This window comes from Rana temporaria, chromosome 1 (genome assembly GCF_905171775.1).
Source record: "Rana temporaria chromosome 1, aRanTem1.1, whole genome shotgun sequence".
NCBI classification, from domain to species: domain Eukaryota; kingdom Metazoa; phylum Chordata; class Amphibia; order Anura; family Ranidae; genus Rana; species Rana temporaria.
Genome location: NC_053489.1, coordinates 437,433,335 through 437,457,598, shown reverse-complemented (window position 1 = coordinate 437,457,598; position 24,264 = coordinate 437,433,335). Strand labels below are relative to the sequence as shown.

The window sequence follows — 24,264 nt, the reverse complement described above, 5'->3', positions numbered from 1 at the left end:
CGTGAATAGCCAAGCCTATTTCGGCTATTTCCGGAGAAGCGTGACGTGCCAGGGCCGGCCGTCAATCACCTTCTCTCACCAGAGGAACGCCCATTCCCCGGATTCTTCAATCAACGATACCGCAGTGAGTACGGGCATAAAAAATGTAAGACCGGCATACCGTAGCTCGCGCTACGATGCCGAATTTAATTGTCTAATAAAAAAAAATTTTTTTTTTTTTTTTTACAGGGCGAACCCCCGCTTTAAATGACCTCCCCAGTAGGTAATACCTCAGGGAGTCTAAGGCCCACTTAATGGCGAGACACTCCTTTTCTACGATGGCATAATTTTTCTCGTGCTTGTTCAGCTTCCTGCTCAGGTATACCACTGGGTGCTCCTCACCATCCCTGATCTGTGACAGTACGGCCCCTAGTTCCACCTCAGAGGCGTCCGTCTGTATAACAAACTCCTGGCTAAAATCCGGGGTTACTGGTACGGGTACCATACAAAGAGCCTGTTTTAACTTCTGAAATGCCCCCTCGGCTTCGGGGTTCCATTTGACCATGACCGACTCCTTACCCTTCGTTAGATCGGTCAAGGGGGCGGCAATGGTGGCAAAATTGGGTATGAAACGCCTGTAATACACCGTAATGCCCAGGAAGGCCCTCACTTGTTTTTTATTGACTGGTTGGGGCCATTTTTGAATTGCCTCAATCTTATTGGTCTGCGGCTTGACCATCCTCCGGCCAATAATGTACCCAAGGTATTTGGCCTCCTCCAGGCCTATGGCACATTTCTTTGGATTGGCCGTGAGACGTGCTTCCCTAAGGGAATCTACGACCGCTTGTACACGGAGCAGGTGCGATTCCCAATCTGGGCTGTGGATGACCACATCGTCCAAGTACGCCGCTGCATACGAGCGATGTGGTCTCAAAATTTTGTCTAGGGTCGTTATGTAGCGAGCCTGTCCCAACCTGTCCACAAGTTCGTCGACCCGGGGCATCGGGTAGGCGTCAAATTTGGACACACTGTTAAGTTTTCTAAAATCATTACAAAACCTAATACTGCCATCAGGTTTTGGGACCAGCACTATGGGACTTGACCACTCACTGTGAGACTCCTCGATCACATCCAACTCTAACATATTTTTTATTTCTTCCGCAACTGCCTCTCGCCGGGCCTCTGGAATTCTATATGGTTTTACATTTACCCGAACCCCTGGTTCCATCACTATGTCATGTTGGATCGTGTTGGTCAGTCCGGGTAAGGGGGAGAAAAAGTCTCTATTTTTCTGCACGAATGCCCTAACGTCACTTTGCTGTGCTACGGACAGAGAATCTGTGATGGGAACGTCAGGTATCACGGGTATCCGGTCTGTTGGAGGCGGGGACGTGGCCAGTAAAGTCTCTCGGTCCTTCCAGGGCTTTAAGAGATTTACATGGTAAATTTGGTGTGGTTTCCTTTTCCCTGGTTGGTAGACTTTGTAGTTTACCTCCCCCACCCTTTGGACAACCTCAAAGGGACCCTGCCACTTGGCTAAAAACTTACTTTCTACCGTGGGAACCAGTACCAACACTCTGTCCCCCGGGTTGAAAGTACGGACCTTGGCCCCCCCGGTTATAGACCCTCCTTTGGGCCTCCTGGGCTCGCTCCATATGTTCCCGTACTAGGGGCAGAATGGTTGTGATTCGGTCCTGCATCAAGGAGACATGCTCTATGATGCTCCTATATGGGCTGACCTCTCCTTCCCACGTTTCTTTAGCAATATCTAGCAGGCCCCTGGGATGCCTACCATACAAGAGCTCAAAGGGGGAATAGCCTGTGGAGGCCTGTGGAACCTCTCGTATGGCAAACATGAGATATGGTAGCAAAAAATCCCAGTCTCTCCCATCCTTGTCGACCACCTTTTTCAACATACTCTTCAATGTTTTATTAAACCTTTCGACCAGACCATCTGTCTGGGGGTGGTAGACAGAAGTACGGAGATGGGAGATTTTGTACAATCTACACAATTCCTTGGTAACCCTTAACATAAAAGGGGTGCCTTGATCGGTCAAGATCTCTTTTGGGATCCCCACTCGACTAAACACCTGGACTAATTCCTTGGCAATAACCTTGGCGGAGGTGTTACGCAAGGGTATGGCCTCAGGATAGCGAGTCGCATAGTCCAGGATCACCAGAATATGCTGGTGACCCCGGGCAGATTTCACGACCGGCCCCACCAGGTCCATGCCAATCCTTTCAAAGGGGACCTCAATTATTGGTAGAGGAACAAGGGGGCTGCGAAAATGGGGCGATGGTGCTGACATTTGGCACTCGGGGCACGATTCGCAGTACTCCTTGACCTCTGCATGCAAACCGGGCCAGAAGAATCTTTGGGTGATTCTCTCCCTGGTTTTTTCGACCCCGAGATGTCCCCCCATAACATGACCATGGGCCAGGTCTAGCACCACCCTGCGAAAGGGTTTGGGAACCAGTAGCTGTTCTACCTCTTCCTCTCCATGTTTTATCACTCGATATAACAAATTGTTTTTAATTGCCATGTAGGGAAAGGACACCACCCAATTAGGATCCACCGGTTCCCCATCCAACACCTTAACATTTTCCCTGGCATTCATGAGGGTGGGCTCTCGCAGCTGCTCAGTACAGAAATCCTCCCTCCTGACCTCCAAGTCGGGTACCACATTTTGGCTACTCTCCATGTCAGGGTCAGGCGAGGTTTCCTGTTCGTTACCCTCAGGCTGGGTGCTAGCTTCTAAGTCATCCGGTTCCCCAGCCATGGCAGGGAATGGTGGAGGATCTCTGGCCTCCTCGATCCCACCAACAGCATGCCCTTCCCTTTGGCAAAACGGGTCTGGTGAGAGTTCTCGAGTTTCGCCAGTAGGGGGAGCGCCATCTACGGGCCTCCCTTCACTCTCCCATAACTTCCAAAAATGGGGAAAGTCTCTCCCCACTAAGGCTTCATGGAGCAGTGAAGGTACCATCCCCACTGAATGTGTTACACAGCCCCAGGGGGTATCAACCTCAACCACCGCTGTCTGGTAGTCCCGAGTGTCCCCATGGATGCATATTACCCCAATACAACTGGGGTGTAGTTTTGCGGGGTCTACACACGCACTCCTGACTAAGGTCACCACACTACCAGAGTCTAGCAGGGCTGTAAGAGGCTTGCCATCTATTGAAATAACGCACATTTGTTTTTCAAGGCGACTCTGACTTGTCGCAACACATGCAAACCTGTGCAAACAGAGAAATGCGTCTTACCCTATCAACATAATCACATTGCATAGGTTCATCATTTAGAGGGCAATCTGCAGCAATATGGCCTAATGCATGGCAACGAAAACACCGTATTTGCCCTACCCCCAGTCCTTTTAACGGTCCCAAAAACCTTCCTGGCTTCTTTGGCCAGTCTCCAGGTCTAGGACCTACAGTCTCATCTGCTGTAACAACAGTCTTATCCACTCTCCCCAAACTCTTGAACCCCGGAACAGTCTTACCCGAACCGTTGGGAGATCTTGCACCCCGAGACACACCGAAGTGGGGCGTAGGTGGGTTTATCAAGTCCTCAGTAGCACTGTACCTCTCCACTAGGTCCACCATTTGGGCTGCAGTGTTGGGGTCCCCCTGTCCGACCCACTTTCTCAGGGTAGCAGGGAGCGCACGCAGGTACCGGTCCATTACCACACGCTCCACAATCTGGGGGCTGGTCAGAGTCTCTGGCTGCAACCACTTCCTGGTGAGGTGGACCAGGTCAAACATTTGTGACCGGGGTGGCTTGTTGCTGGAATAGGACCACTGATGCACGCGCTGGGCCCGAACTGCCATGGTGACACCCAAGCGTGCAAGTATTTCTGTCTTAATGAATGAATGAATGAATGAAAAACGTATAAAGCGCGGCGCATGCGAACTGAATCGCTTCTGGGCGCTAGTTGTTCGTGTCTCATGACATCAAAAGAGCAGAGTTTTGATCTGTCTTCTGAAAGTCAGGTGGTTTTCCTCCAACCGAATGCTGGTTGGTAAAGCGTTCCATAGTCTAGGACCCTGAAAAGCAAACCTTCTTTCTCCTTTGGACTTGTATTTGGTTTTTGGTACCCTGACCAGATTTTGGTCGGTGGATCACAGAACGCGATTCGAATTGTGAGGTTCTATCTTGTCGCAAAGATATTGCGGAGCCTTCCCATGGATGCACTTATGTGTCAGGCAGAGTGCTTTAAATGCAATTAAGAGTCTCATAGTCCTGGGCCTTATCTGGTTCTAGGTCAAAATAGGCCTTTTGGGGTTCTCCTGTTAGGAATGGGGCCAATAGTCCCGCCCACTGCTCTTTTGGCCATCCTTCGCGGTCAGCGACTCTCTCGAAAGTCGCCATGTACGCCTCAACATCATCCGCCGGTGTCATCTTTTGCAGGTGGTAGGAAGCACGTACAATCTTTGGTTCCGCTAACACCGGAGGTGCGGACCCCTTTTTCAGTTCCACCAGAGCTTCGGCGAACTGTCGGTTCATCTCCTGCTGGGCAGCGTGTTGTGCTGCAGCGGCCTCTCGTTGTGCTGCAGCGGCCTCTGCGACTTGGCGGTTGGTTTCCCGCTGGGCTGCATTGGCCTGTAGCAGGGCCTTTAACATTTCTTCGATTTTCAGAAAAGTGCCCGCTGAATCCACCACGTGTGAGGGATTAGCTCGTGGGGATCACCTTTTCTGAAATCACAGTCTGTAAGAAGGCACTTTCTTTTAAGTCTGGCGGATGCCAGATTTTATTTATAAACGGTTTGCAGATTAAAATAAACAAAACAGTAAATTAAATCCTTGCCGTCCGGCGCTAAACTAAACAAACAGGATCTCCTCTCTATACAGTGTGGGGCTAGTCCCTGACACCCACAAAACATGCAGTAAAGCAAACCTTTTCCATCCAGCACTCAGCGCTCCCCTCACTCAGGTCCCTTCCTGAGTTTTAAGCCAGAGCCCTGTTGTGCTCTCTTCCTGGACATTTAAAGTCCAGCTGATTGTGGACTCCAGTGGACCCAAACATCCGGACCGGAACCCTAGCCAGGCCCAGAGGCTGTAAAACCCGGAATGGATTCCGGTTCAGTCTCTCATGATAGAACGTATGCGAGGTGAAATGTACCTATGATCATGTATCGCACCTCGCATAGCGTCACAATATATATATATATATATATATATATATATATATATATATATATATGTAAAACTGCTATACGGTGGACATTAAGTGGTTAAGGGTCGATTCACACCACAATTTCTGCATTCCAGATGCGTTTCTGAATGCACTTTTACATGCATTTTTCTGATGGTGCATTTTTCACCGATTTTTTCTTCCTCTCAGTTCAGGACATGTATGTTCTGGTGCGTTTCTGGTGCATTTACATGTGTTCTAGTGCATTTTCCATGTGTTTTCGACATTCCAGATGAGTTCCATACCGTAAAAATGCTGTGTGCTCTACTTTTTTTTCACTGCGCTGGTGTGAACTAAGGCCATTGGAATAACATACACTACTGTGCATGCATTTTTAATGCAGATTAAGAACGCACTGTACTGCATCGGGTGTGGACCAGCCTTTTAGGCATACATTTTATTTGCACTTGCACTACTTGATAGTAGATCTAAAAGAGATTGTACAATTATGTTATACAGCGAATGGTCATGTTTGGTTTATCAAACGAGCATTTGACACATCTAGTTTAGTACTTTGCCTTCTAATAATATTACAATAGACATGTCCAGTTATTCAGAAGGAGTGTTTGAGAAGTATGTGTCAGAATTAATGGCAATCAAAATGTCTGTTGAAAGAAAAGTTGTGTTTTAAAACACAGATCATAAAGTACACTTTCTTGAAGAGGAGAGTCCATGCCCTGCAGTGACAGATGTCTGAGCCAGGCATAAGCCACACCCCCTCTTACAGGTATGAATGTGCATACAAGTCCCTTTCTATCAGCTGCTCTATCAGGTCTGGTAAACACTCCCGAAATGCACTGAGGCACAAAGGAGTGGCTTCAATCTTCAATACCTGTGTGTCCGTAAAGTAAGTATTAACTCTTCCTTGTCTTCTACGAGTTGATCGGGTGAGCCTTCAGGTCATTTGTACAGTGCCATGTTGTCTTGGACGCACCATGAAGCTGCAAGTGATATGAAGTGTCATTTTCTGGCAGAGCAGGGTAAGTGTAATCTGAACAAAAACTTCCCTAGTTGGAGATTTTAAACATATATCTGAAACAGGCGACACTTCTTCAAAAACTGATATCAGTGTCACTTAACTACGTATAGGTCATGCTGCGCGTGCCCTTGTTTAAGAACACATGGGGGAATAACTACTAAAGAAGTCTAGGTACTAGCTTATAAAAACAGGATGCAGGGATCACTGAGCTTCACTTTAAGTACTTATTAAAGAATTCAATCTTTTAAATGTTTAACTTAGGTCATGTGTACTGAATAGAGATGAAAGTCTATGCTTGGGCTTTTAGATGAAACCGTGCGTGACATGCTAGCGTTCCCTGCATCGTTTTCATTGAAATAGTTTTCTCAGTTTTTGTGATTATTAAATCATTTTTGATAGGTTCTGCTGAAACAAGAAGAAGGTTCATGTGTTTTTAGGCTCTCTGGAGTAAATGTGTATTCTTTATTGAACATCAGCTTATTAGTCCACAGGTTCCAAGGTCTGCAGCAGATCCGGTTGAATCATGGCCAGTTGGTATAAGTGAACATTACTTGATCTGCTTGACAAGTTACTCCATATCGATTTTTTTTTTTGTTTAGTAACATTTGAAAACACATGTTGCCAGCCCCCTTCTACATACCAGCTTGGCACACCAGGCATATGGTTTAAAAATAGGATTTTCTCATCATACTTACCTGTAAAATCCTTTTCTTTGAGTACATGATGGGACACAGAGTCAGGCTAATATTCATTACCTGCTGGGTAATACTTCACCATTAGGTGAATGGACACTGGTAGACCAAAAGTCTTTAGACAGGAAGTGATCCCCTATATAACCCCTCCCATACAGGAAGCACATAAGTTTTGTAGAAAGCATTGAATCCTCAAAAAAGAGGGGAGTATGTGTCCCATGATGTACTCAAAGATAAGTGTAGCGCCCACGCCAAATATAGGGGGTGCAATTTCAAATTTAGGGGAAATCTGGGCCAATACTTGGGCCCAGACCTGTTTAATTAACACAAATTTGCCTCTGTTTTGGCGGTGGTACTACTTGGTAGTTTCTCGTGTTGCCTGCAGGTGGCGTTGCCATCTTGGCCTTATGTTGAAACGCAGGTGTACCATGGTGTGTTGGGTGTCCCTTCTCGGCAGCGGTGCAATGGGAGTGGTGACCCCGCTGTGCATTCTGGGAGGGGGTACTTAAGAGGCAGACGCCATTTATCGGGGTCATTCGCCTCGTGGCCCTCCTGGCGCGAGGTGCGTGTGTGTGAGCCCGACTTTGGGGCCACGTTGGCCCAGAGTTGTTTCGCTGTTGAGTAGGCCCAGCTATGCTGGCTGAGGCCTGCAATCTTAAAAGGGGATCCCAAGCTGTCTGTCCACAAGGGAAGAAGCTGTCTTGGTGAAGGAAATCAGGGAAGGACCTGCCCTGGAGGAAACCGGCAAAGTGCTAGCATCTCGGGTGAGGCCTGGTGACCTAATTAAGGAGGGATCCACTACATTGAAAGCCCTGCAGTCCGCCGGTTCAGGCTTTAAAGGCTCTTCTACTGCAGGGCTGGAGGTTCGGGACTTTGAAATCCTGTGGCAGAGGATTCCTGAACGCATCCAAGCTCATTCAAAGGTCTGTGGCAGAGACCAAGTTCATTCCAAAAGGTCTGTGGCAGAGACCATCTGGACATTAGTTTGTGCATCGACCCGGCTGCTGGGCCAAGTGAGAGGGGACTATCCATGTGAGCAATACCCACTCAATAGCTGAGAGTGGAGACTGATTGACTCTGTACCATGTGCCTGAACCTCCCCCTGCTCTTCTCCTCCCTTCTACTTTCTCTATTTCAAGTTACCTTGCAGTAAAATTAATAAAACCTAACTGTTGGAGGTTTTACATCTGTCTGGACATTGCATTTATCATGGACTTTCCCACCCTGACAACGAAGCTACAGAGGTAACGTGCAAACCCAAAATTTAGCCAGAAGCTCCTTCGGAGGTAGTGCTACATAAGGAATTTACAGGTAAGTATGACAAAAAATCCTATTTTCTTTTTCATAAATCATGGGACATAGAGTCAGGCTAATATTCATTATCTGCTGGGATGTCCCAGAGCAATAGTCTTGAGGGGAGGGAGACACCATGCCAAACAATAATAGCCATCAGAACTTATACAGCAGCCCGCAGAACACTGCAACCGAAAGCCGAATCCTCGGCTGCTCGGACATCCTCTTGATAAATTTTGTGAACGTATGCCCTGAAGACCAGGTAACAGCCTTACAAATCTGTGCCACAGATACCTGATGGCAAAAAGCCCAGGAGGCTCTTACACCCCTGGTAGAATGAGCTCTCACCCTAAAGGGAGGAGCTCGTTGTTTCAGACCGTAGGAATGAATGATCAATTGACAGACCCAATTGGCAATGGAAGCTTTGGAAGTTGCCTGCCCTTTCCTGGGTCCTTTTGGTAAAACAAAAAAAGAGGTCTGATCCTCGGGACTTTGAAATCCTGTGGCAGAGGATTCCTGAACGCATCCAAGCTCATTCAAAGGTCTGTGGCAGAGACCAAGTTCATTCCAAAAGGTCTGTGGCAGAGACCATCTGGACATTAGTTTGTGCATCGACCCGGCTGCTGGGCCAAGTGAGAGGGGACTATCCATGTGAGCAATACCCACTCAATAGCTGAGAGTGGAGACTGATTGACTCTGTACCATGTGCCTGAACCTTCCCCTGCTCTTCTCCTCCCTTCTACTTTCTCTATTTCAAGTTACCTTGCAGTAAAATTAATAAAACCTAACTGTTGGAGGTTTTACATCTGTCTGGACATTGCATTTATCATGGACTTTCCCACCCTGACAACGAAGCTACAGAGGTAACGTGCAAACCCAAAATTTAGCCAGAAGCTCCTTCGGAGGTAGTGCTACATAAGGAATTTACAGGTAAGTATGACAAAAAATCCTATTTTCTTTTTCATAAATCATGGGACATAGAGTCAGGCTAATATTCATTATCTGCTGGGATGTCCCAGAGCAATAGTCTTGAGGGGAGGGAGACACCATGCCAAACAATAATAGCCATCAGAACTTATACAGCAGCCCGCAGAACACTGCAACCGAAAGCCGAATCCTCGGCTGCTCGGACATCCTCTTGATAAATTTTGTGAACGTATGCCCTGAAGACCAGGTAACAGCCTTACAAATCTGTGCCACAGATACCTGATGGCAAAAAGCCCAGGAGGCTCTTACACCCCTGGTAGAATGAGCTCTCACCCTAAAGGGAGGAGCTCGTTGTTTCAGACCGTAGGAATGAATGATCAATTGACAGACCCAATTGGCAATGGAAGCTTTGGAAGTTGCCTGCCCTTTCCTGGGTCCTTTTGGTAAAACAAAAAAAGAGGTCTGATCCTCGGGACTTTGAAATCCTGTGGCAGAGGATTCCTGAACGCATCCAAGCTCATTCAAAGGTCTGTGGCAGAGACCAAGTTCATTCCAAAAGGTCTGTGGCAGAGACCATCTGGACATTAGTTCGTGCATCGACCCGGCTGCTGGGCCAAGTGAGAGGGGACTATCCATGTGAGCAATACCCACTCAATAGCTGAGAGTGGAGACTGATTGACTCTGTACCATGTGCCTGAACCTTCCCCTGCTCTTCTCCTCCCTTCTACATTCTCTATTTCAAGTTACCTTGCAGTAAAATTAATAAAACCTAACTGTTGGAGGTTTTACATCTGTCTGGACATTGCATTTATCATGGACTTTCCCACCCTGACAACGAAGCTACAGAGGTAACGTGCAAACCCAAAATGTAGCCAGAAGCTCCTTCGGAGGTAGTGCTACATAAGGAATTTACAGGTAAGTATGACAAAAAATCCTATTTTCTTTTTCATAAATCATGGGACATAGAGTCAGGCTAATATTCATTATCTGCTGGGATGTCCCAGAGCAATAGTCTTGAGGGGAGGGAGACACCATGCCAAACAATAATAGCCATCAGAACAGCAGCAGAACACTGCAACCGAAAGCCGAATCCTCGGCTGCTCGGACATCCACTTGATAAATTTTGTGAACGTATGCCCTGAAGACCAGGAAACAGCCTTACAAATCTGTGCCACAGATACCTGATGGCAAAAAGCCCAGGAGGCTATTACACCCCTGGTAGAATGAGCTCCCACCCTAAAGGGAGGAGCTTGTTGTTTCAGACCGTAGGAATGAATGATCAATTGACAGACCCAATTGGCAATGGAAGCTTTGGAAGTTGCCTGCCCTTTCCTGGGTCCTTTTGGTAAAACAAAAAAAGAGGTCTGATCCTCGGATCTCTGCAGATCTAGACAAATAAACCTTGACTGCCCGGACACTGGTAAAAAAAAATTATGTGCTTCCTGTATGGGAGGGGTTATTTAGGGGATCACTTCCTATCTAAAGACCTTTGGTCTACCAGTGTCCATTCACCTAATGATAAAGTATAACCCAGCAGGTAATGAATATTAGCTTGACTCTGTGTCCCATGATGTATGAAAAAGAAATGTATGGATTTATGCAATGCTTTGCCAGCCCATATGCTCTTTAATACTCGGCAGATGTTATGAATATAATTTTTTTTTTTTAACTCTCAGTTTTATGCGACCAATGCTATGCTATTCTGCATCTCCAGAATGGGCATTGTGGGCACTTGCAACTTACCTAAATCCTCCTGACAGTCCAAATTTCTGGTCCACCCTGGTTTTAGTTGTAGTATTGAACCATAATGGTGATCCTCCACTTGTCTCCCAAAACTCTCACCTCACGGATCTGTGTGTTAGGCACATAAGAGTGGTGTCAGCCTTCATACAATTACGGGGTATCCGGATGGATGGTGCACTGATCTCCACGATCCGGTGTCCTGAAATTGGTAGCTGAAATGTGGGGAGGGGGGCGGTAGGAGATCGCTCCGACCCAAACCCAAAAGGAGGAGAAGAGACTACTATAGTGTAGTAATTTCGGTAACGCCGTAGGGAGACTGAGGCCGACAGCGCAGACCGGGAGCAGCGGAGGGCATAGTAAGACAGTGTGACAACACTGCAATTATACCCTGCTTGCTTAATATATTTTAATTGTAAGAGTCCAATTTTTTATTATTGCATTAAAAGTTTACCGAAATTACTACACTATAGTAGTCTCCTCTCCTCCTTTTGGGTTTGGGTCGGAGCGATCTCCTACCGCCCCCTCCCCACATTTCAGCTACCAATTTCAGGACACTGGATCGTGGAGATCAGTGCGCCATCCATCTGGATACCCAGTAATTGTATGAAGGCTGACACCACTCTTAGGCCCCGTACAGACGAGCGGACAGTCCGATGAAAACGGTCCGCCGGACCGTTTTCATCGGACATGTCCGCTGGGAGATTTCGGTCTGATGGCTGTACACACCATCAAACCGAAATCAGCGCGGACAGAGAACGCGGTGACGTAGACGACACCGACGTTCTCTATCGCGCGAGTTCAATGCTTCCACGCATGCGTCGAATCAATTTGACGCATGCGCGGGATTTCTGTCCGCTGGTTAGACGTACTAACCAGCGGACATGTCCGCCGGACAGCTTCCCAGCGGACATGTTTCTTAGCATGCTAAGAAACATTTGTCTGCTGGAAATCTGTCCGCTAGCCTGTACACACGATCGGATCTGTCCGCTGACACTGGTCGGCGGACCAGTTTCAGCGGACATGTCCGGTCGTGTGTACAAGGCCTTATGTGCCTAACACACAGATCCGTGAGGTGAGAGTTTTGGGAGACAGGTGTAGGATCACCATTATGGTTCAATACTACAACTAAAACCAGGGTTGGACCAGAAATTTGGACTGTCAGGAGGATTTACCCCCTCATCTATGGGAACAATTTTACATTTTATTATCTCCTTCCTTCATTCATTTTTTGCATTATTGAACCATTTCCATCACGGACATTGATGGTCTAGGAGGCACGTGTTGCACTTTTATATAGAGTCGTTGCATTCAGCAACAGTTCACGTTTTTGCTTTAAGTCACTATTTGGCACAGGAGCACTTTTAATATTGATATTTATATTTATTTATTTATTTATATTAATATCTATTCAATTCTACACGTTTGTATTATATTGCTTGTGATATTTCACCTAGCACCACGACACATGGTGTCAGCACTTTTTGTATGGATTTTTTGACTTTAGCGCTAATCATTTATTTATTTATATATACCTATTTTTATGTTCGGTGAACATCACGAGATTTAGCAGCTTTGGTTTTTATTGTATCTCTACACATTTATCCACATACTCAAAGTAGCGCGAGAGATTCACTTTATTCAATGCACTAGGTGTGCGCGCCTTCCATTTCTCTTGTAGTTCCTTTCGGATTACCCCATCTGAGGAAGGCAGCATCCACCTAGCTTTGGGATACCATATATACCTTTCACACCACCATTTTATCTGATATCTGTCACATCACACCTTGAAAGACCTATTAGCGCTAGAAGTGACTGTGTTTTTTGTATTTAGTATGTAGTAATTCCAAGCGGGAGTATGCTCAAGGAGTGCTCCTTAAACGTTCCTCCTAGGCTTCTGAAATTAACCTCTCAGATAGGGTGCTGCACTGGTGGAGTAAGATGCAGGACTGTTCCCCAAGAACCTTTCCTTGTTCTCATCCTGTTTCCTCCTAACCAGCGTGTACCTCCCTATCTATATACTCTCCATAGTGTTCCCCAATAACCTTTCCCTGCTCTGCTATCTCCTTCTAACCAGTGTGTACCTCCCTATCTAGATACTCCCCATACTGTTCCCCAGGAACCTTTCCCTGCTCTCATCCTGTTTCCTCCTAACCAGCATGTACCTCCCTATCTATATACTCTCCATAGTGTTCCCCAATAACCTTTCCCTGCTCTGCTATCTCCTTCTAACCAGTGTGTACCTCCCTATCTAGATACTCCCCATACTGTTCCCCAGGAACCTTTCCCTGCTCTCATCCTGTTTCCTCCTAACCAGCGTGTACCTCCCTATCTAGATACTCTCCATAGTGTTCCCCGAGAACCTTTCCCTGCTCTGCTATCTCCTTCTAACCAGTGTGTACCTCCCTATCTAGATACTCCCCATACTGTTCCCCAGCAACCTTTCCCTGCTCTCATCCTGTTTCCTCCTAACCAGCGTGTACCTCCCTATCTAGATACTCTCCATACTGTTCCCCAAGAACCTTTCCCTGCTCTGCTATCTCCTTCTAACCAATGTGTACCTCCCTATCTAGATACTCCCCATACTGTTCTCCAAGAACACTTCCTGATTCCGGGGGATACCAATGCAAAACAAGTTTGAAAAAAATTCCATCCGACTCAGGCTGGGTTCACACTTATGCAAATTGGTTTCCTCGCATCCAATTCGCAGTTCAGGAGAGTGTCAGCGGACCCCCTGCTGCGAGCCCCTGTGAACCCAGCCTTAAAGCAGTGATTTTATAATTGTATATAGTGACTGATATTTAAAGAGGAAAGGGTATCCTTCTTTGCCAGCAAATGACATTTCCTTGCTGGCTTTTTAAAAAAAGAAAGAAAGAAAAAAAAACACGCAGACCTTCTGGGTCTGGTTTTGAGGGGGATGCCCATGAAAAAAAACCCATGAAAAAAAAAATATATTAATAAGACATACTTTTTACCCCCCAAAAAATGGGGGAAAATGCCTGTGCGTCTTATGAAGCTAATACTGACCAGGACCGCCCCCCATGACGCTGCTGCCGCCGCGTTAGAATACCGGGCGGCCGTTTCCCATGAGCGCCAGTCAATCCTGTCATCCTGAGCCTGTCACCTTGTGCTCGGCCTTACCTGTCACAGACAGAAGACAGAGCAGGCCGAATGGAGTGCCCCAGGCTCAGGCTGCTCTGTCGGATGTGATGATGTTCTCTCTAGGCACAGGTAAGGCTGCATTGTATGGCACAGACAGGCTTTGTTGTATGGCACAGACAGGCTGCATTTTATGGCACAGACGGGCTGCATTGTATGGCACAGACAGGCTGCCTTTTATGGCACAGACAGGCTGCATTTTATGGCACAGACAGGCTGCATTGTATAGCCCAGACAGTATACATTGTATGGCACAGGTAGGCTGCATTGTATGGCACAGGTCAAGCTGCATTGTATTTCACAGGTCAGGTTGTATTGTATGGCACAGGTCAAGCTGCATTGTATGGCACAAGTCAGGTTGCATTTGATTGGCACTGGTCAGGCAGCAGTTTATGGGCACTGGTAAATATTTTTGCACACCATTTGGTTCAGAATATTTTTAATCTTGTTTTCCTCCTCTAAAACCTAGGTGCATCTTATGGTCAGGTGCATCTTATGGAGTGAAAAATACGGTACTAACACGCTGCATCTGGTAAACGTAATCCAACCAAAGATACGAAGGAAACTTGGACAGCCGCACTCCAAAAATGTTCTTTTAATTAAAATCGATCACAAAATAAACATGCCACAGCAAAAAAAATTGGAACAAAAGCTAACGTTTCGCACTGTAGCTTCAGTGCTTAGTCATAGCTGGTACCAACATTTTTGGTGTGCGGCTGTCCAAGTTTCCTTCGTATTTTTGCATCACTATTGCATTTCCGGCACCCATGGTTTGGTTCCAGTGAGGAGGTTCTTTGAAGACTACTGAGCGGTTATTTTCTCCCCCGTAATCCAACCAAAGATGATACATATCAAAATATCATACTGATCTGCTTTTAACTAATTATGAACAACAGCATTATAATATTGCATTTAAATATATGACATGTCCAGGCATTGATTGTTTAAAGCGGAAGTAAACCCATCCATAAAACAGTTTTATTTCCAGCACGTGCCGGAAATATAACACTCCCAATGGTTGTGCTCTCAACCAAACTGTCAAACCATCCAATGGCTCGTGTCATAACTGATCACATGTGCAGCATCATGGCAGTTGTAGATTAAACAGAGGCCAAGATGGCAGCTTCCTTGGCTGAAAACGATAGGGGGGTTTACTTACACTTTAAAGTGTATGTAAATCCAAAATATTGTTTTCTTAGTTTTTAAATAGAGTGATGATGGGGTTAGGACCCCTGCCAGTTTCTTATTGTCTGTGTCTCTGTTTGACTAAATGTGAGAGACAATCCAATATTTTGAGCTTTTACTGGAACAAGAATAGAGGGGAAATCTTTCAATAGAAACTCTTTTCCAATACAATTATCTAAGAGGGGATTTTCTATGCTTTGGCGAGATTTCCTCTCACCCAGGACAGGAAATGAATGGAAATCTCCGTAATTAGACACAGATGGCAAAAAAATAAAAATGTACATGGGTTTTTAACCATTCTATACTTAGCTCTAAATGAAAAAAAAAATGTGTAGCTTCTTAACAATGCCACATATGCAGAATGTCCCTATTAAATGGAACTCCAGGCTAACAGCTAAATATACTGTATAGTTCCAGTAACTTGTACTGGTTTACCTGTCTAAGAATTTGTTAAAGTGATACTCAACTTTTGTTAAGAAAAAAACATTCCCCCCTGGGTGATCTATATACATTGCAAGGAGTATAACAAACTTTGTTACAGATCCCTACCTTTTGTTATTTTTAATAAATCCATGTGTGTTTGTCTGGGCCTCTGCTCTGAGTGGGTCTAATGGGAGTGGTTTCATAATTAACTGTCAGGTGTGGCAGTAGCAGGGCACTAATGAGGAAATCTGCTGGGCCTGCATCCCTTTAGATGGGTTCCTATTGAAAGTATCTTTTGTTGCAGGGGGTGCCTGAAATCTGACTTGTTTCTTAGTGCCGATTTCTGGAAAAATTGGTAAGCCGATCACAGAAGCAGGAAATTATGTTTCTGGAGAGTGGTCAGTACACACTCTGGGGGTTATTTACGAAAGGCAAATCCACTTTGCACTACAAGTGCAAACTACAAGTGCAAAGTGCACTGAAAGCGCACTTGGAAGGGCAGTCGCTGTAAATCTGAGGGGTAGATGTGAAATGAGGGGAAGCTCTGCTGACTTTATTATCCAATCATGTGCAAGCTAAAATGCTGTTTTTTATTTTCCTTGCATGTCCCCCTCAGATCTACAGCGACTGCACTTCCAAGTGCACTTTCAGTGCAATTCCAAGAGCACTTTGCACTTGTAGTGCAAAGTTTATTTGCCTTTTGTAAATAACCCCCTCTGTGTACAGAACAACCCCAGGTAGCCATATTGCATTGCATTTTCAGAAAATTGCAGAGCTGCAAATTGAAAAGGAAAAGTAATTTTTAATAACATTAAATTACAATATGATTAGTGTCGCAATTATATGCGTTATATTATTTTTTTCTTTATTTACTATTTTATTTCCGCCACAAAAGTGGCCTTTAAATTTGTCAAGCCATTCTAGTAATACACATTCCTCTGATGGTCAGTAAGGTGATGGTGCTACTTGTGGGTTCGGTATATAGCTGCTTTCAGGTAGGTAGGCCCCTGTTCACTGGACAGAAATGATGATTCCTCTTTGCTGTCCAGAAAGTGGGCTGGAGTTGGAGAGGTGACAAGGGAAGGTGGATTGCTGAACCTGGTAAAAAGTGTATCACTTGTCTAACTTTGTACTGTGCAAGAAGTAGACAAATGGTTAACTTGGCATAATTGCAAATCCTTTGGCAGATAAAAGAGTGAATATGTTTGCATTCCATAAAACAGAGGGCCAGATCCACATACATTTAGTTCCGCGCAGCGTATCAGTGATACGCTACGCCGCCGTACCTTACCTGGCGCATTTTCGAATCCTCAGCGAGTTTGCGCCGTAAGTTACGGCGGCGTAGTGTATTTCTGGCGGCGTATTTCAAATTGGGCGGGTTGGGGGCAGGTTTCATTTAGATGAAGCGCGTCCCCGCGCCGAATGAAATGCGCATGCGTCGTCCAGAAATTTCCTGCCGTGCTTTGCGCAAAATGATGTCGCAACAACGTCATTTTTTTAACTTAGACGTGAGTTACGTCCATCCCTATTCACGGACGACTTACGAAAAAAAATATATTCTAATTTTGATGCGGGAACGACGGCCATACTTAACATGGCAATTCTATCTATACGCTTTAACTATACGCCGGAAAAAGCCGACTACAGACGACGTTAGAAAATGCGACGGCCGCGCGTACGAAGTATTGCATCTTAGATCCGAAGGTGTACGAAGCCGTACACCTGTCGGATCTAACCCAGAAGCCGTCATATCTTGTTTTGAGGATTCAAAACAACGATACGACGGGGGAAATTTGAAAGTACGCCGGCGTATCAGTAGATACGCTGGCGTACTTGCTCTGTGGATCTGGCCCAGAAACTACAAACCGCACTTGTTGACTCCAATGTGGACAATTTTGTAGCTTTCATAGCCTCAGAAAATTGGAGACCGGGTGTGAAATAGAAGAAATGCAAACACCAGCTTGTGTACATAAGTCAATGTAGTTTCTTTTGTCATGAGCTTTCTACAACGCTTGGCAAAGTAAATAAAGCATTATGTATTTGCTTTCTTTTGTGCTTTAAATTGCTGTTTTAAATTTGTAAATGCTTTGTTTTTCACTCTTAAAGTCTTTGCTTTTGGTTTTCATTTTACTCTTTTTCCTGTACTGCGTCACAAGACACAGACTTATGTAAAGTGAGGTGGCTTTCCCCAGGGAAAGTACAGTACTTCAGAGAGATGTGTATACATATAAATCCACTTCCTAATAATACTTGATGCTAGTCATCCCAGCTCTGTGCACATACGTAACTGTCCCTGCAAAATCTTTTTTTTTTTAAGAATACAGACTTCCACGTACAGCATACCTTACAGTGATTTGCCAATATGTCACTAGGTCAGCATAAAAACTGCACAACTGAATCAAAATAGTTTCACATTCTAAAAAGTAAACTGACCAGTAAGGAAGAACATTATACAACAAAAAGAAAAACGGAAAAAAAAAATGAAAAAGAAAAATGGAAATTGTCAGACCCAGCATGCAACTCTATCATCAAATAAAGGGCACTCAAGCCAGAAATAAAACTATGATTTTCTATCCCAGAGGAAGAGACATTGGCCCGGATTCACATACATCGGTGCATATTTAAGCGGGCATGGTGTATCTAATATACGCTACGCCGACGCAGCGCACAGATGCAAGCACTGGATTCACAAAGCACTCGCCCCCAAATCTACGCTGGGTTTCCTCAGCGTAAGCCAGCGTAAGTGGAAGTGAGCGTGAGCCATGCTAATGAGGCGTGACCCCATGCTAATGATGGGCCGAGTGACAGACACGTACTTAAAATGAACGGCGCATGTGCCGTCCCATGGACGCAACCCAGTGCGCATGCTCAGAATCACGTCGAAACTACTCCCTAAGATACGTCGAATCACTGCCTACGACGTGAACGTAACCTACGCCCAGCCCTATTCACGTACTACTACGTAAACAACGTAAAATACGACGGCTGTTCCCTGGTCCATACCTTTGCATGAGTTGCGCCTCATAGATGGGGAATAATTATACGCCGGACGTAAGCCTTAAGCAAACCGCGTATATTATGTGCCGGGCGCCACTACGTTCGTAAATCGGAGTATCTCCCTCATTTGCATATTTGCAATGAGGCGGCCAGCGTAAATATGCGCCCACGATACGCCGGCGTAGGAAAGTTACGTCGGTCGGATGAAGCCTATTTTTAGGCGTATCTAGTTCTGTGGGCACGGCGCACAGATACGACGGCGCATAGTTACACTTACGCGGCGTATATCGAGATACGTCGGCGTAAGTGCTTTGTGAATCCGGACCTTTGAGTCTAAGGTGGGCATCCCAAGGCCTCGTACACACGACCGAACATGTCCGCTGAAACTGGTCCGCGGACCAGTTTCCGCGGACATGTCCGACCGTGTGTACGGCCTAGCGGACCGGTTTCCTGGCCTAGCGGACAGGTCTCCAGAGGACAAAAGTTTCTTAGCATGCTAAGAAACGTGTCTGCTGGAAACCTGTCCATCGGACATGTCCGATGGTTAGTGCGACTCATCGGACATGTCCGCTGGTTATGACGTATAACCAGTGGCCCGAAATCCCGCGCATGCGTCGAATTGATTCGACGCATGCGTGGAAGCATTGAACTTCCGTGTCAGAGAACGTCGGTGTCTTCTACGTCACCGCGTTCTCTGTCCGCAGGGATTTTGGTCTGATGGTGTGTACACACATCAGACCAAAAGCTCCCAGCAGACATGTCCGATGAAAACGGTCCGCGGACCGTTTTCATCGGACATGTCTGCTCGTGTGTACAAGGCCCAAGAGTTACAGGCCTCATACCTCTCAAATTTTTCAGGAATACCCCTGTGAGTGTATATTTTATTGCTATATACTATATGTAGCGTGTTGTTCAGCTGAAGCTTCCATTTAGCCACCCGAGGGTGGAATTGGAGATGTCCAGCTCATAAGAATTAGCTTGTGAGCCTAAAATAATGCTCTAACAATTGCTTCACGTATACTGTATAAGCTTCATATGCAAAATGTTCAGTGCAACCTAAAATGGGGGTCCCCAAAATGTTAATTTGGATCACTCTATTAACCGTGTTGACAACTTTTCCCAGTAATGTACCAGCTTCATACAGTTCCATAGTACGGTATATGCATGAGGTCACAAACCGGATCTTGTCTTTTCCCACAATCATATAGGCGTTTAGGTGTATAGTGTGCGCTCATAATGGTTTGATATTTCAAAAACAGCTCTCTAAATATCATGTTAACTGTGAAAAGTTTAACCACTTGCTGACTGCGCTATAGGAGAATGATGGATACAGCGCAGCTGGCTAGTTCTGGAATGCCGTCAAATGACGGCGCCCAGGGTTGCGCTTCTCACTCTATGCTGTATTGGTGTGAGGAGAGGAGGGTGAAACACCACAGCAGTGTGACCTGGCATGATAGCAAGTGCCATCAGTGTCATTATAGTGCCATCAGTGTCCATACAGTGTCCATCAGTGCCAATACAGTGTCCAGCTGTGGCATTACAGTGCCGTCAGTGCAATTACCGTGCCACCAGTGTCCATCAGTGCCAGTACAGTGTCCATCAGTGCCGTCACAGTCCCATCAGTGCCATTACAGTGCAACCAGCTTCCCTACAGTGTTCATCAGTGCCAATTTAGTGTCCATCAGTGCCATTACGGTGCTATCAGTGTCACTACAGTGTCCATCAGTGTCACTACAGTGTTCATCAGTGCCATCAGTGTCCTTGTGGTGTCCATCAGTGCAATTACAGAACCATCAATGCCACTACAGTGTCTATCAGTGCCATTAGTGTCACTAGGGTATCCATTAGTGCCATTTCTGTGTCACTACAGTGTCCATCACTGCAACTACATTGCTCATCAGTGCCACTACAGTGCCCACCATTGACACTACAGTGCTTATCATTGCCACTGCACTGCTCATCAGTGCCACTACACTGCTCATCAGTGTCCTCAGTGCCACTACAGTGCTCATCATTGCCACTACACTGCTCATCAGTGTCACTACATTGCTCATCGGTGCCCTATGATGCCACTACAGTGCTCATCAGTTCCCTACAGTGCCACTACAGTGCTCATCAGTGCCCATCAGTGAGTGCTTATCAGTGCCACTACAGTGTTTATCAGTGCCAATATAGTGCTTATCAGTGCCACTATAGTGCTCATAAGTGCCACTACAGTGCTATGTTATATTAGTGCTTATTAGTGGCACTACAGTGACCTGTTAGTGCTCATCAGTGCCCAATAGTGCCCATCAGTCCACCCTATCAGTAGATCCTCATCACTGGCCGTCAGTGCTGTAAAAATGTGTAAAAAATATGTTTAAAAAATGTGTTTTCATTTTCTTTCCACATTTTAAAAAAAAATTGTGGAAAAATGACATGGTCAAAAGGTTCATTATGCCTAGAATATACGTTGGGGTGTTTGCTTTCCAAAAAAATAGTGATTTTGTGGGCATTTACATTGTCCTGGTGCTCCAGGGCCTACAAAAGTGTGATAGGTAGTCAGGAAATTAGATGTGTAATTTTTGTCCCTGTGACACCTGACAGTGCTTCCTGCATGTTGGGCCTCTGTATGTGGCCAGGCTGTGTAAAAGTCTCACACATGGTATGGCCATACTCGGAAGGAGTAGCAGAATCTGTTTTGTGGTGTAGTTGCAAGTATGCAATTGCCATGTGAGAGAAATAACCTGTTAATATGACAATTTTGTGGGGGGGAAAAATCCTCATTTTGCAAAGAATAGTGGGAAAAAATTACAACTTCAAAAAACCATGCCTCATACTAAATACTTTGGAATGTCCACTTTCCAAAAATGGGTCATTTGGAGGGTATTTGTACTGTCTTGGCATGTTAGTGTCTCAAGAAATGAGATCAGGCCATCAGTACATCCAGTGTGATACATTTTCAATGATTGGCACCATAGCTTGCAGACTCTATAACCAAAGACCAAATAATATACAATGATCTGGGTTATTTTTTACCAAAGAACCTAAGAAATATAGTTTGATTAACAACCACTTGTAAATCTCAATTTGGTTAAAAACTTTTTTTGCTATAACTGCATGCAGGACTGAAGCCTCGCAATGTACTCTGGAAAGTCCTGGTGTTTTCCTATTGCAAAGGCTATTTGTGGGAAGATGTAACATATGACATTGTCACTCACTTATATGCACAAGCTTCTGGAGCTAGAGAAAAAGAAACTATATAAGCAGTTCTAAGCAATCTCAGTGATTGCCTTTCATAATCTTTCGACTCCAGGCGTAAGAAAGATAATTTGTCGTCTCTGCATCAGTTCAGCATCCTTTGAATCCTCCTCCTACTCTCATTCCAATCATTCGTAGAAGCTAAGTATAGTGCAACTGTGAGTGTGTTATTTGAGTGATCATTCTTTGTCAGAATTACCGCGTTACCCATTAGTGTTGCTCACGAATATTCGTATTGCGAATATTCGGCTCGAATATGGCATATTCGAGTATTCGCGAATATCTCGAATTTCGCGGTCAATATTCGCTATTCCGAATATTCAGATTTTTTTTATTTTATTTTTAGAACAGATCACATCCTAGTGATCTCCATCGACGTCTAAAAGCATTGCTGGTATGATTAGAGACCTTGGGCCGAGTAGCTGAAGCGATCATTTTATATTGCGAATATTCGCAATGCGAATATTCGGCAATAGGAATATTGCGCGATTATTTTCTCCGCCCTTCTTTTGCATCAGAGCCAATCAGAGTGCTCCTACCGCAGTTGTCAAAATTCCGCAATAAATATCGCATTCGCATTTTGCGAAATTTTGATAAAATATCACGAATATTCTGAGCCAATCAGAGGGCTCCTACCGCAGTTGTCGAAATTCCGCAATAAATATCGCATTCGCATTTTGCGAAATTTCGATAAAATATCACGAATATTCTGAGCCAATCAGAGTGCTCCTACCGCAGTTGTCGAAATTTCGCAATTATTTTCGCATTCGCAATAGTGAAATTTCGCAAACATTTCATTTCGATAAAATATCACGAATATTCGAATTTAGCGAATATTTCTTGAATATTCGGCTATATATTCGTGATATATCGCGAAATCGAATATGGCGTATTCTGCTCAACACTATTACCCATTACTGCCGATGCAATAGGCCTTTTCTAAACAACCATTTCTAGACAGCATTCAAAAAGGGCTGTATTATTTATATTGTCTTGTCATGGCATTTAGAATGAAAACTCTTCCTCGTAACATTTACTGAATCTTGCATAAGCATTGAAAATTGAAAATTCTTTTCAATTTTTATTTTCTTTCATCAGTCCGAAGCATATCAACTAAAGCCTCGTACACACGACCGAGAAACTCGACGGCGAAACACATCGTTTTGCTCGTCGAGTTCCTTGTTAGGCTGTCGAGGATCTCGGCGAGCCAAATTTCCCCATTCCCGTTGAGGAAAAAGAAGACATGCTCTCTTTTTGGCTCAACGAGATCCTCGACAGTTTCCTCGTCGAAAAGTGTACACACGACCGGTTTCCTCGGCAAAAAAAAAATACCAGCAAGTTTCTTGCTGGTTTTTGCCGAGAAACTCGGTCGTGTGTACGAGGCTTAAGTCATTCAGGGCTTGTAGATTTTGGAATGTTAGAAGTCAGCAGAATTGTGAAATCCACAACCTCACATATAATAAAATATTTATATGGAGAAAATATTGTCACTAGATTTTGGATGTATACAAACAAATCAATGCTTCTCTGTTTTGTGATGTAATGTAAATTAATCTTACCCATCAGATTATTTACTGGATCTTACATAGGCATTGAGCACAAATAGTATGCGTACATGTAGTATCTGAATATACATCCCAGCTGACATTAAAATGTATGTAGGCATTGTTTTAAGTTGAGCTGTAGAATGAAAGCACATTAGGACACTTTTTATAAAAAGTGTGTCATTTCTGGTACTATATAGTAGTTGTGTTCCGTACATAGCATTAACCTATATGACATTGTATAGCAAAATGTATTAATTCATAAATTATTAAATCCTTGTTTTTTTTTTTTCGTCTTTATTAGGTATGTAGCATAACCAAAGTAATTCAAAATGGCCAAAAATGCTTTCTGGGAAACGCCAGTAGCATTTATCAAAGAATCAAAGTACGTCACAAGGTATGTCTTATAGTTCTGCAGATTTGAATAACCTAAACTCAAGAAAGGCATGCATGGATCACTTAAAAGAGAAGTATGGACTTAAAAAAAAAAAAAAAAAAAACATTTATACTTACCTAGGTGGATGCAGCATCGTATCTGTCCCCCGTTGGCTCTGCATTGAAAAAGTTACAGTCAAAGACCACTGATTGCTCAGTTCTCTCCATCACTCTGAGCATAGAGCCCTGACTGTGACAATTTCTCTGCTCTGCCCCCTTCCCCAGGCTCATTGAAGCACTGGGCTGTGGAGGGGGCTGGAGTGGCTGGCTTAGGCTCTCAGTGGATCGCTGAGAGGCTGAGCCAGGTGTCGATCCAGGCATCTGGGTGGAACCCGACTTTTTTGAAACCCGGACTGAGTGACGTCAGCCGACAGCAGACTTTAGCCCAATGTCAACTGAAAACAGGTCACAGGAGTACAGAACGAACTGCACTCCTGTGACCTATAGGGGGAATAAAGCCAAACGAGCTTTGGCTATAC

General features: G+C 44.9%; 1 protein-coding gene across 2 annotated transcripts in view; it reads left to right on the top strand.

Moving 5' to 3' along the window:
• The first annotated feature begins 5,920 nt into the window (after positions 1-5,920).
• The window catches only part of RASSF6 (Ras association domain family member 6), a 68,091-nt gene continuing 49,747 nt past the window's right edge, over positions 5,921-24,264 (top strand). Inside the window, exons 1-2 of one of the 2 annotated variants that reach the window (XM_040326339.1) lie at positions 5,921-6,018; positions 23,655-23,747. In XM_040326339.1, the coding sequence (XP_040182273.1) occupies positions 23,683-23,747 (65 nt within the window). In that variant the 5' untranslated portion in view covers positions 5,921-6,018; positions 23,655-23,682. The other variant, XM_040326328.1, reaches the window with a different exon arrangement.